This window comes from Apus apus, chromosome 4, assembly GCF_020740795.1.
Source record: "Apus apus isolate bApuApu2 chromosome 4, bApuApu2.pri.cur, whole genome shotgun sequence".
Lineage (NCBI taxonomy): Eukaryota > Metazoa > Chordata > Aves > Apodiformes > Apodidae > Apus > Apus apus.
In genome coordinates, this window is record NC_067285.1 from 67,031,732 (window position 1) to 67,046,379 (window position 14,648).

Here is a 14,648-nt window from a genome sequence, read left to right on the forward strand (position 1 = left end):
TGATACAAGACAGGAAGGATGGGCAACAAGTTATGCATTGCCCTGCTAGTTACTGCCCCAACTTGGGGCTCATGGATGCCAATTGGCTCCGGACATTAGTATGTTCCTGCATTGCGGCAGTGACACTAACTGGACGGGGCAGGGGGGTCACTGGGGTATAAAAGGCGACGGGTTTTACAGGTGAGAGTGGCCTGCTCGGACGCTTCTTGCGTGGGACATTCCCCCTGCTGTTCCTCGGACTTGCCTTGCTACGGAGCCTGGCGCCGGGATTCCGCCTGCCTCCTAACCGCCCGCCTGCTCGCCCCGAGCATCGAGACCGAGCCTTAACGGTGGGCGTGCCGGCGTTCTGACCCCTGGAACGCCGAGTCCTTCCGGCAGCCGTCGGGGCCAGAGCCCCCGTTTTGCTGCCGGTTGGCGGGGAAACCAAGCCGCTGCCGAGCCGCGAGGGGCTGCCCCCCGAAACGACGGGCTTCGGGACCTGCCGTAGGTGCCTGCTGGGGGGGGCACCTCTGCTCCCCACACAAGCCAGCCGCCCGAGCGTATCGACTCCATACAAACTCTTCTCCCTCTCCCCGTTCTTGCACACACATCGCGACCTCTTTAAGGAGGCCCTTCGTCGGGTTTGCTCTCCTCCCTCCCTCCCTCTCCTTTGATCCACAACCCTCTCTCGGAGAGAACATCTTAAGGACACAGTACTTGTTGCGTTACTTCCCTGAAGGACACAGTACTTTTGCGTTCTGTATTCTAACTTCCACCCTAAAATACTGTCCCGCAGCGGCCGTTCCTCTGGGAGAGGAGAGCGCCGCGTCTGAGACCTTGGGTTCATTCAAAAAGCCCTCCACGTCGGTGGGGGGAAAGTCACGGAAGCACCTGACAGCCGGTCGCCTCTCTGGCATCGGCTCGCGACAGCCAACTTCTTGAAATACCACTGTATTTTTTTTTTTTATGTCCTTTAAATGAAAGCCATAAATAAAGCACTTTTTTATTTTATTATTATTTTTTTTAACTGTTCTGGGCTTTTAAAAATTTATTTATACAGCAGGCACTGCCAGCACTTGAATTGTAAGTATATCTTCCGAGGAAGTACGTGCAGACAAATGAGAAGGCAGTTTTATGAAAGCCATCAATAACATAAGGAGACTGAAGTGAATAACTTACAGGGAAGGAAAAACTACCAACCTAGGTATATTTTGACTAAATACCGACCCAGAAGGCTGTAATAATTGTCTCTAAGTATGTGGAGGCTGTAAACATCATGAATAAAGAGAATAACTAAAAACCCTTGTCTTTAAAGACTGAAGAAAGGGGCAAGTCTCTTGGACATGAGCACGATTAAGGTGTGAAATAATAATCACAGGGAAGTAGCGAGAGCTTAATACTGGATAAGGCACTGTAGAGACGGTTAATAGGGAACAGTTTTGCAATAGCAGGATATAGGCTAGATGAGTTAGGGTTTTCTTCACTCTCACCTGTATTATTTCACTGTATTAATGTCAGTAGCAGTGCAACAGCAAATTCCACAGACATTACTCCAGTCTAATTCTGCAATATTTATTTTTTTTTTCTTTTTCAAATAAAATAGTAAATGGATCTGCTTTACCTCCTAACCTGTGACACTTTTTCAATAGGAGTTCAGTAGTACCTGAAAATTTCACTAGTTTGGCAGTTTTGGTAAACAAACTCATTGACTTAATTTCAAATATGCTCATTATGACATGGAAAAAACAAACAAAACCCCCCTCAAAACCAATTAAAAAATCGAATACTATTTTCATTCATAATCTGTAAATATAGCAAAACTATTGCTTTGAAAAGACACTGATGGTACCGGCAAGAATAGTATGTATCTCATTAGGGAATGCTGCCTAATGCAAGCATTTTAGAAATCAAAGACAAGGAAATACATGGAAAAGGTACCTTCTTGATGGTTTCCAACATGGATCGTCCTCCTTGCCAGGGTTTAGAGTTCTTCCTGATGCAGGTGAGGCTGGCCATGCTGTGCCATTTCCTGTCCTCCAGCTTCTTATGAAAGGCATTTGCCAAAAGGAGGACAGTGTCATATATGTACAGGTTTGAAATCTGCAAAGACATTAAAAGGCGAATATTATTATTATTATTTGTGGTCTTCTACCATCAGCCAGAATTTATAATTTGTTTTTCCTCACCCATAATCCTCTGGTAATTAAATTACTTAAACTGTGAGTTAGAAAGTCTTATCTTTGTCTCTGGTACAAACTACAGCGAGGGTATGTCACGCTACAAGTGATTTAGAGCAACAAAATATACATGTGAAGTACAGGCAGCCCAATCACTGGCAAGCTCCACTTGCAGAATTTCAAGACCTACTTGTGAATGTAAACAGACTTCCTTTTAACAAGTTGCCTGAAAATTTCATTTTTTCAGTCACCAGGTATTAGAACATTATCAAATTCTCAAGACTGTTTTGTTCTTTTGAAAAACAAACTCTGAAAATAAACCAAATAATTTTATTGCGGTTTTTGTGCCTGATTTTTTGCACCCGATTCTGATCAAGGCAATTTCTAGAATGAAATACGACCCAGTGAAATCTTTCTCAGTGTGCAGTTGCATGTCGATTCTGCAACGTATAGTGTTTCCTGTCAGAGTATTTAGCAATGGCTGTTAATTCCTTACAGGACAAAGTTCTTACTGAGTAAATTTGTATATGTATCACTGTGAGCACAGTTACACGCATAAGGTGCGAGGAAGTAAGATTGGCACAAAGGAGAGAACAGTTGAACTCAAGAAATTACTTGTATTCCAGTTCCACTTACCCATGTACAATTTCTATATATGTACTTTTAAATGCTCACAGTACCAAGTCAGATGTGAAAGACTGAATTCTATGCAAAAGAAAAGAAGCTGAGAATGCATGAACACTTCTGAAACAAGTAATTTACAATATAGCTTTACTTCAGTCAATTCAGTTCTCAAATGGCAGGAACATTGAAGGCACTAATAGTATTATAAAGTGAAGACTTAGCTTTCCTGAGCAGAGGTTTTTGGGAAGAGAAATAATGTTGAGAAATTAGAGGAACATTTGGGAATATTGTTTTTAGATAACCTATTGGTCATTTGAAGCCATGGGGCCTGAAGTTACTGGGGGAAACTGTTTTCTCAGCTGCACTATGAAGTGGGCTGTAGAGCATTCCTAGTGCCTGAAAATAAATTAGCCAGCAGCAATTTGCTAACTGACGCAAGGTTGCTAATTTATTTATCCATGTATTTATTTATTTAGGTTTTTGTTTGGGTTTTTTTGTTCGTTTTAGTCACAGACAAGCCAAAAGACATTTCCCAGATTTGTGGAATGTGTTGACTGCTCTGTGTCATGGTTTCTCCATACAGATGGTCTGCTCAAAACCCTAAAAGAAGGCAGCATATTACAATATGCCAACTTTGTGGAGAAGGCCCCTATTCTGCCTCTTAAAAATATCTGAAGTCTGGAAAAGTCCTGCAGCTATTAGGAGGGAGTGTATGCCAAGGAAGAAGAATTATGCTGAAGATATGAACCAGTGATTGTCAAATTCACACATTACCTTATTTAAAAAAAAAAAAAAAAAAAAAAAAGCGCCTCTCTTCCTGCTTACTTACTCCTTCCCATATAACCTTTTCTTTAATGTTTTTATTTCTCATGTAAATTCCATCTTCATGCTGGCTTTGCCAGTGTCATCCACAATCTGCTCTGTACAGTTGTCACAAGAAGGTTTTGTGACAGACTCCTTCCCTGCCTAGCATCCAGGGAACAGGTCATATTTCTCCTTACCTTGCTAGAATGTCCTGGGGCACTTTGCCTTCTGTGTTTTATTGAAGGAGACCTAATGGTCTGCTGTTTTTCCTCCTGATAAACTGCAATACTCCTATGGCCTTTACAACTCTACATTGTTAGTACTGCAAACACACAGAACTTTTGATCCTTATTTCCCTTTTTGTTTAAATGACTGATCCTTCACTCCCTCTTTCTGGAAAATGCTTCTTTCCGTGGCTGTAACTGTTTCGATTTCAGGATTCACCCAGGAACTAATTTGTTTTCCACAGATACACAAGCCAGGCATCATTGTGCATGACAGGATTAAAAGCATGGATTGAAAAATCTGGGTTCACATTAATCAAGCATTTTTAAAATGCCTTCCATGATTTGTATGTGTATTGTGAACCTACCAAAAATTCAAAGCATTTCTGTGTTTCCCCAAATAAGTTAGCACCACAGGGACATTTGTTTGAGGGGGAGAGAAGGAATTATTACTATGCTGTGGGCAAGTTTATTTTACATAAGCCTTCTCCAAAGGAAAAAAACCAAACCTCTAGAGAGCAGAGACAATAAGGTCACTAATGAGACTACATTGGTACATGAAGGGCTAGAGATGCCAAGTCATCCTTTCCCAACCAAACGTCATTGCTTTCAAGGTAGCTTCCATGCCTAGTATCATGGGCATAGAAGACTGTTGTCACAGCTCATGAGGAAGGAGGCACTCACTAATCTAAGAGTAATACAGCTGGGCCTCCATCAGGGTTCAGGAATACAGAGTTCAGCAATTATTATTATTCCTTCACTAATAGTTCAGCTTAACGTTTACAGAAATCAATCACTGATAATGCAATGATAAAGACACTATGATTAATTTCTGCTTTTCAAAATGACCCTTCCCTGTCACTGCCAGAAGTATGCTTCATTAGTAACTGTTCTAATGCACAGAGTAGCTCTGTAATTTAAAGTCACTTTACACTTTTTATTCCTTTCCCACATGAATTTACTGGGACATGTAACACATTGTCTAGTAATAATCACGGGCTCTTTATTTATCCCAAGTGTCTTAGACAGGTGGCTGGACAATTGCATTATCAAGCAGTGTCTGACTGCACAACCTCCTGTTGATGCAATTCAAAATTCAGATACAATTTTTTGTTCATGAGTGTAGAAGAAAGGTATTTTGCAGATTAAATATGACTGATTAATCTGGATTAATGGTGTTCGTTTTATGTATATCTAGACTGTTGCACACAATTCTTGGACAAAAGGGTTATGGTACCAAGTACTTCTGTGAATCCTGTTTTTAACTTTTTGCCTCCAAAATGATACACATTTATAGAAACAAATATTTATACAATTATTGTTTCAACTAGGACAATCCCAGAGAAAGAATGAAAGATCTTCACCACAGTATTTTTCAGTGTTTTAATAAAGCACTAAAAAAATTAGTTGTTCTCACACACTGCAAGGGGAGTAATTCAGAAAAAAGTAAATCAAGAAATCCACCCTTATGATTTCCAGAGGATATTTCTGACTAGCCACATTTTGATAGCATTAAAAAAAATATTAAAAGAACCCTGGAAATTTCATTTTATAAACTGCTCCAGCTCCCCACTGGAGTAGAAGTTCATTTATAATATTGTTGAGGAGAACAAAGACACAGTGAACAAACCCTAGAGCTACTAAAAGGTCTGTGCATCATACAAAGACACAGGGGAAACTGTGTCAGAGGTTTTTTCCTTTCATGTTTTAGTATTGTCTCACTCAGTTACTAATGAAGTGCAGCCATCTTGGGGAAAGCACGAAAAAAGCAACTCAACTGTGCAGAAGAGTTAAACCAGTCAAGTTTCCACCATTCCTTTGAATCAAAACCTTATGAAAGCTTTCAATAGCTTTCAATAGGAATATTACAGCTCTCAAAATTGTAATCAAGACTCAAAGACTGATCAAGCAGCAGAGGTTAAGGTATAAGGTCAAATTTAACACATTAAATACATTTTGCCAATTTATAGAACAAACTTTGATTTCTAGAACTTTTCTTTCCTAGACTCAGTTCACTGTTGAATTGAAAATGAAATAAAAGTTGAAGAGAAGAATAAATGAAAACGTGAAGCCTCCCATCAATATGTGATTCTTGTTTTCCCTTTGCTGCAGTTTATAACTTTGTTCATGGAAACTGTTCTTTGCCATATCTAGTGGCTGTACACAATTACACCCTCAGTTCTCACATGTTATCCACAGACTACCAAAATTCCCCTTAGGACCATGATGCCAAAACAGAATGACCCAACCTACATAATTTTCACACTTCCTAAGTAGGCTCTGGAGATATCCTATGCATGAGAAGGAAAATTCTCAATGAGATGACAAAAAATAAAATTTACTAGGGCAACAAAACAACTATCCCACTGCCTAAAGATCAAGTGGCTTTTTTGGACTTTTTTCTCAATTACTGTGGAGCAGGGGGTGTTATTGACCTCCCACCCCAGTATTTTCTTGTCATTTCATGAGCCATTAAACTACACATCACATCAGAGAGGATATGAAAAACAAACATTGAAGTACACTAAGCCTCTGAGGAAAAAGCCTTGAGTCTATCCAGAGAGACAGTCCCCAGGTAAGAATAGACTGTTACTTGAACTACCTCCATGCTCTGGGAGAAAGGGTCCTTCGGATCACACAGTGATGAAGATATCCTGTGATTGCCACGGAAACATCGCTGACTTATGTTTTGGGGGACTGGAAATGTCTGTCGAATAATTGTTAACCTTCCAATTGACCTTCTCACCAGTTCCTGCACATCCATATCGTTTATTTCCTGGAAGATAAGGCAAGGGAGAGTATATGCATAAAAGTTAAAAGTACAGAAAATGTTACCACCAGCTTATAAACAAAAAATTAACTGAGAGGACCAAGAGGTGTGTGATTGCTGCATAGCTAGTCTTGAGCTTTGCCACTGCCTCAAAAAGAGTATTTGCATGCTCATTAAAACAACTGACATACAATCCACATAATTGCAGAAGTTTAAAATATACTATGCCCAAACCTCTCCAAATCTTTGTAGATGTAACTGGTCTTAGTTGTTTCACAGAATCATAGAACTATTGAGGTTGGAAAAGACCTTTTTGGGTTTTCTCCCTCTCCTTTTACCTTTGATCTTTTACTTAAAAGTGTTTCACACTATCCTTGGCAGATAATGTGTGAAGCAGTAGGAAGACATAGCATTGTGTATTTCTAAGGGTATTATTACTTAGGAGCTGTGGAGGTACAATTTTTTAGGCCTGAAGTGTTTATTTCCCTGAAACAGAGTATCAATAACCTATAAACAATGTGCAAGTTATAAAACATCATTTACCAAAATGGCAAAGAAGATGCATTAGAGTACTTTAGGTGTGTATGTGTATATAGTAAGACATAATTTAAAACCAACTTTTTACTCCATAAGATACCTATTATGTCTTGCAGCTGAACACTCAGCTCTATGGACACACACAGAAAAAGATAACTAAGTAAATACATCAATATGTGAAACAGTAAGCTTAAAATATTAACTTAAGGCAGGTCAGGGAAACCAGAAAAACACTTCTTCACATAGTATAAATTCCTGCACCTTGTGACCACTGTATTTTACACCATGGAAAGATGAGGCCCCTAGGAAATATGGAAAGTAGCGTGGGCTCACAAGCAACAGCAACTGACTCCAAACTTCATGTAAGAACTTGAGCTTTAGTTAAACGAGGGCTTTTTCTAATCAGTCAGATAGGGTCAGAGCTGGTAGCTTTCAAGGCAATTGTTTGTATTTTTCTATAAAGTAGGAGAATGTATCTACAACATTTCTCAGTCTTTTTAAACTAGTATCTATTTTTCATCATGCTGAACTGTTTTCCTAATCTGTCTTAATTACAAAGGCTGATGCCTCAAACTTTCTAGACATTTAAATCTGTGGATACCCCTCCAGAAAACAATTTGCTTGTCAGGCTTCTGTTAGTAGCCTGCATTTAATATACCCGTGCATAAAGCCATAGTTTATTGAATATTTCTGATTCTCATTTGTATATGTAGAACTTTTGATGTTTTTGAAGGATACAGCACATCTGCACTGTTATACTTGTAGTAAATTCCTCTGGCTTCCTTACCTATACCCATAATTAAGAACTTAGGAGACGCGAGGAGATAGATTTGAACTCAATTTGCAGCATCTTTCTCATGAAACGGAAGCCAAGCTTTCTGAAAAAGCAGCTCTTTCAATGTTAAGACAACTATCCTGGTAATTTTGGTTCTTTGAGGGTTTTTTTGTTCAGTTAACATTATTTAATTATTTTGAAATTACTTCTTTGGACGTACTAATACATGGACATTAATACATGGTATTTATTTTCCTTTAAATTTTGGAAGAAAAATACATGAGATGGAAATTTTAACTTCTACTCTCTTGACTATGGTAAGAGTATTTTATTGCTCACAAATTGCCATAGTTTCTGAATTCATCTGTTATTAATGTTCTTTACGAAATATAGATTTTTTTCTGCAAACAAAAATAACACAAGGCATCAGCTGTGTCCAGTGCAATATTTTGCATTTGTGGTCGATTAATTCTTAATGTACCATAGATAATGGTTTCTCTCAGCTTAAGACGCTGTCTTTTCGTTTATTCTGTATCATTTGACTAGGTGCAGGTTAAAAAAAGAATAAATGCTGTTTTAGCAAAATGTTGGGTTTTTTTTATAATACTTTCAATACAATCAGAAAAGAGAGCTCAATGAAGTTTTTATTTTAAACTATATTCTTTCTCAGAAGTTTTAAAAAAAGTTTGCCTGGTTTCATAATCCTCTGTGCCCAAACTGTAAGAGCAAGACTATTAGGCTTGTTCTAATAATCATATAAAAATTGATAAATGCACAGCCACATAATATTGCTAAGTAATACTTTAAGACAGATTTTGATTTTCAGATGGTCAAATATTTCTCTTTTCTGCCTCAAAAGTGCTTTTATTTTTTCTTTATTTAGCACTTTATTAGTGTTCTCACTTTAATCTTTAAGTTACTACCTCATATTTTCATGCTTGGGAACTAATAACAGAATCGAAACACCGAAGACTATATCTAATAGCATCACAGAACAGTTTGTGTTGAAAGGAACCTTAAGACATCATCTGGTTCCAACCCCTCTGCCATGAGAAAGGACACCTCCCACTAGAACATTTTTGTGTGGTTACTAGGGAGGTATATACATCAATAGATTAACAACAGCTATTATTTTAAATGCTGTGAATTCCATCAATTATATAATAAATTCAGATTTTTCTGTTAACACAGTAATGCCATGCAAAACCATATTCAACTTTAGTCATCTGCTAAATATTTCTTTGTAATTTTTTTTTAATGCTTGGCATTGACTGAGTGATGAGCCTTTTATATACTGAGTCTCCAATATCATCCCTCATTCTTGAATTTTGGATCTCACTTAAGAAAACTATATAAAGTAACTATTGTATGAGAGGAAACAATTTGCATTTGCACTTCAAAGGATACAGTATAATGATATAAGGATGGCAGATGATCTGTTATACAAGCACCAAATGTAAAAAAAAATTACAAAGTTGGCCAAGTTGAACTGAGTTGACACCTGTATAAATTTAGGCGATGTTATGTGAGGTTTTTTTTTTTTAATTGAAAGTTCAATATATAGTTCTAAACTTCCAACCAAAGTTGTTGGTCTGAACTTGGAATAACGGGCAGGAACAAGAACAAAAGTAAATGTACATTTCATTGGAGTAGACAAATAATTAAGGAAATAAATGCTATTTTAAATTAATAGGCTTTCACAGATGAATTACGAAAAGGGAACTGAAGAGGATCACCTTGACAAATTAGGTGGAGACTTCAGTGGGAAGCAAGACTATATACTGGTTACCTAATATCCATTGTTGTTCAGCTTTGTCTCATTTTAAGATACGCAACCTAGGTAGAGACTTGCTATTCACTAAGAGCAAGAGCAATAGTACTGAGAGAGACACAAAGGGAAACTATTCACATGTCCCTGTAATAACCATCAAACAAAGGCAGCAATACCTTTTCTTATGGAAGTAACTTGGGCTAATAAAATGATTCCAGTATTTATCTTATTCTAGACATGTCCTATTTTCCAGTGTGTGCCATGTCTTCATCACATCCTTCATGACACTCAGGAGAGTGCTTCTTCCTCCTCCAAAAGTCAGGAGTAGTGAGCAGGGGGTAGAGCAGGAAACGGTGACCACTGCACAATACCTTGAGGCCTCTGGGCTTCCACTGCCCATGTCACTGTAAATCTGTGCTATGGCCTTCCTGAATTTCTCAGAACTTCCAAAAACCAGTAGTTGAAGGGAAGGCATAACAAGATGAAGCTCCAAGACAAGTAAAGGGAGATCTTGAACTGCATAGTCATTTGCTCCATTGTATCTCCCTTAGATTTCTTAGGTTCCAAGGAGCATGATGAAAAAGAGAAAATTGATAAAACAAGGAGAAATTGTTTTTTAGATTTCACAGAGAATAAAAATCTTAGATTTTACAGAAAGCAGCGCTAAGTCAGTTGGTCCATTGGCTGTCACTTGTCTGAAAAGAAGAGCTGGTAGCTTGGTCACTGACCTGTACCAAAGAAGGTGGCATTTCACATCTGACCTGCCTTCACCAATGGAAGATGTAAGGGTTCAAATGAACCACTAATACTACTATTAATCAGTTATCTACATTAAAATGTAGAATTATGTGAGCTCCTGGACCTGAGCTGTGATGTTAGTTCTTGATCTAGCTGCTTGATCTTAAAACATAGTCACGTTCTACACTCTTTTTCAACTCTCTCCTACAAAAAACATGTTCATCTGAAAGCAGCTTTTGAATACAACCTTGTCCCCCTATTCTATCTGGTGCTATGATGAGCAAACCTGTTGGACCTTTTCCCAGGACTGTTCTTTAAAATAACTAGGGTTGGTTTTTTTGGGTTTTTTGTTTGGTTGGTTTTGTGGTTTGTTGTGTGTGTTTTTTCTTTTTTTTTTTTCTTTTTCTTTTTTTTTTTTGGTGGCTGTCTTTTTGGTTTCTTTGTGTGTTTTTTTTTCTCCATTCTTTCCTCAAAGAAGGATTTTTTCCAGACTTTCGTCTCTGGTAATCCTTCTGCTAACTTTTGCCCTCAATTTATTCATGGGTAATTTGAACTCATTTGGTTTTGTGCCAACCTTGTCTTCTAGCCCTTGACAAAGATGCATTTATTCACACTCTGTGTGTGTTTATAAACAGAGAGCAGATCCTCTTTCAGTCTTTGTTTTCATAAGCTAAAGAAGCCAGCCTTTTCAGTCTCATCACACACAAATCAGCTTTTCTGTGCACCCATTCCATTCTGATTTTAATAGAGTTGGTCATAATTGCACATATTATTGCAGATTAAATCCAACCAATCCTTTGTACAGTAGCATTAATATTTTCACCTCCTGTATAGTAACTGTAGGCAGCAGAAAGTGTTTTGGGCTGTCCTTGAGTAAACAACAGTAATAGAGAACTGGTGATAGCCTTGGGCATAGTAAGATGACCCTGAATGTTTTAACAAAAGAAAATGCTTCAGAGAGACGGGATTTAAAATAAAAAAAGACATCTCTTTCATTTAAAAGACCAAAAGAAAAGTGATGGAAATCACACAAATGCCCCTTCTTCAGTTCTACTAAATCAAATCTAAGCTTACTGTACACTTGTGATTTAAGGGTGATAGAAGAAAAATAATTTTTCTATCCTGGGCTTTTTGAGATTGTATTTACTACTGTGCAGAGGAAAAAAAGCAAATGGAGACAGACAGAGAGAGGGACAGAGAGTGTGATAATTCCATTCTCACATTTTGTTAAGGCATATTTGATCATTACTGCATTCAAATATATGACTCCTGGAAATTTTAAATAATGAATTGTACCATCTGCTTTAAGGCCCTGAAGAAATAGGAACATTTATTTGGAGAGTATTTCCTCAGCTGACTGCACCGATCAGAAGAGATGTGTTTTATTTGCAAAGAACTAATATGATGTTGTTATGATTTAGCAAATTGTGAATCCTTTCATTTTTTGAGAATAACCCCCCTCCTCCTACACATACATTTCCATCATGATATACAGTCTTCAAGCAAATTTGATACATTAAATAAAATAGCAGGTAATGGCACAATAAAATTAAGGAACTCTTTCCAGGCATTATACCATTTAAAGTAAGCAATTAAAATAGCAGATGTTACCTCACAAAGCCTAAACAGATTCCTGATCACAAAACTGAAGGTGGTACTTCCTTTTCTATTACTATACTTGGTAAGTGTGTTGTGTACCCTGGGTGTGGGGATGGAAAAGGAAAGAGAATTCCAGATTATTTTGGTATCTCAGTGTAAGGAATTATTTGAATCATATGTGGACTTTTAAAAACAATGCATTATCACTATAATAGATCATAGAATTTTGGATTAGGGGACAAGAAAAGCAGTGTTACAGTTACTTTGTTGCCAGCCTGATTTAGCCAATACAAGCCCACAAACACAGATGTCTAAGTTGTCACAAAAGATTCATGTAAGCAACAAAACGAGTAGATGTCTAAGAGAATTTCCGAGTCACGTGGAAGTACTGTGGTCATCAAAAGCTAATGGACAACAATATGCAATGGATTTGGATGTGAACATATTTTATGTACCAGACAGTAAGGGGCCTGTAAATCACCACATTTCCAAATCTTCCACTGCCAAAGTGGAGGCATTGCAATTTCATCACTGAACTGGCAAAATGTCACAAAATGCAAATGCTATGCAACATTCATCATTCAGCAAATATTTAAATTTCTGTTGTAATTTTAACATAGTGATAAGGAAAATGTGGCAAAAAAAAAATCTTTCCATGTGATTTATCTACAAATCTTATGTATTGCTAATCTGATTTTTGTGTCCACAAAATATTGGGATTATTAGCATTTTGAAACAAGCAGAGCTTGAAATTATGGAAGTCAGAATATGGATTTAGGACCAGAAGCAGATTAAACTGAGACAGCATTAAACATATTCACCTTCTTTAAAACCAGCAGCAGGAATTACTGGATGAGATACCGAGATTTTAATGAGTATGGTTTACAGCTCAATTGCAGCTTTCACCCATTTCACGCACAAGATTATAAAACTAAGAAGGGACAATATATGTTTCTCTATGTACATCATTCAGCTCTGAAAGCTGTTGGGACCACAGCCCAGAGAAAGAGTTTTGAAGTGGAGAAGGCAGCTGAGTGGTAACCACTTCAATCACTCTGCCATTTAATTTGCTGCAATGTGCCAATAACAATGCTCAGAAGGCAGATTTTTTTTTCCACAAAGACACTAATTTCTGAATAAAAAACAAAGAGAAAGTATGTACACTAGGAATGGATCCTCAGTTTTATTTTGCTTTTTGAGGGTGGTGAAGCTGACACAGCTAAAAGCAGGCAGCTTCTTTTGAACTTTCCAATTCAAATAACATTTAAATGAAAAACCTGTGGCAGTGTTTTTAACTTGAACAGCAAGCTGGTATCTGGGCTCTGTAAGAAATGGTTGTCTTATCTATTGATACGGAGGTTAATGATGGACTGCTTTATATTTAGGTAAAGCTCTTTTTAAAATAATAAGTGTTAACATTGAAGAGTAGACATGAACAGCCAACTTCAAGCTTCCACTCACTACAAATGAATGCTAGTTTAATCTGTCAGGAAAAACAAACCATGTATGTTATTCCCATGACCATCTGTAGCTTCGACTTGGGTTCTCAACCAGTGACACCCCATTCAGTGGTGGAAAACACATTCATTAATGGTCAGGGGCAATGCAGAGCCCCAACCAATATCATCTGCTGGACCTGAGTTGCCTTCACAGCACTTTCAGAGGCATAATTTTACCCAGGAAAAACTGTCTAAAAACTCACTGGTTTAAATGAGTAGGCATAAGTACAATCCCACTGCAACAACATTGCCTTGATAAAAAATGCTTTGAATTAAACTACCTCACTATTAGTACATGGTACTAATGAAAATCTAGTAATTAAGTATGAAAACAGAAGTGCACAGTAAATCCAGAGAGTAGATCTGGAATTTGCAAGCAACATCTCCAAGCCATCATTTATCCTGAGAATACACAGGAGTTGCACGATCTACATGTTAGGGGAGAGGTATGTCCCCAGGAAATTCTAAATTCCTTTTCATAATGCTAAAGAAAAAGCTGAATGTTATCAAATCTAAGAACAACTATATTGTTCAATGGTCTATATGCAAAGCTGCTTCATATGCTGACTTGTCATATTTCAACTGACAAGCATTCATTGAACAACCTGCTTCTCAGTTCAGAAATAGGATTTCAATTTAACTTAGTTCTTTTTTTTCTTCATTAATATTGATATATGACCTGATCCAGAAGTCCACCAAAAATCCTCCCACTTATATCAATAGGTTTGGGTAGCCACCATAACTGAATTCTAGGGGAATTCTTAAAGTAAAGAGAAATATGTGGGTTTATTTTTTTATTATTATTTTTAAGAAAAATCATTAAAATATAAATAAAACACAAGCATTCTACTATGAAAGATTACATATGAGAAAAACCCAAACCTAAAAAATATCCTCCAAAAACAGTCAAGTCAAATGTGAAAGGTACTCGGAATGAAAAGGGATTTTGCATTCAAATTGCTTCTATTTAAAATAGGCAAGACAAACCAGCAAAGTCCAAGAACTTGTCATTCTATTTTTATCCACCAAAATCCACTCCCTCAACATGCCTGACCTTTGTCAGAGCTACTGCTTCCTGTTGGCAAAGTCAAGATCAGCATGAATATTGTCAGTAAGCCTGAAAACAGGATTCATGGTTCACAACAATGTTC

General features: G+C 37.4%; 1 protein-coding gene across 3 annotated transcripts in view; it reads right to left on the minus strand.

The window, feature by feature from the left end:
• The window catches only part of GRID2 (glutamate ionotropic receptor delta type subunit 2), a 736,483-nt gene that overhangs the window by 215,171 nt on the left and 506,664 nt on the right, over positions 1 to 14,648 (minus strand). For all 3 annotated transcript variants that reach the window (XR_007889412.1, XM_051618647.1, XM_051618648.1), the window contains exons 6-7: positions 6,411 to 6,584; positions 1,918 to 2,079 (exon numbers count right to left, since the gene is read on the minus strand). Coding sequence is in view for 2 of the 3 variants with exons in the window: in XM_051618647.1 (XP_051474607.1) it covers positions 1,918 to 2,079; positions 6,411 to 6,584 (336 nt within the window). In the remaining variant the exon portion in view is untranslated. The remainder of the gene's footprint in view (positions 1 to 1,917; positions 2,080 to 6,410; positions 6,585 to 14,648) is intronic.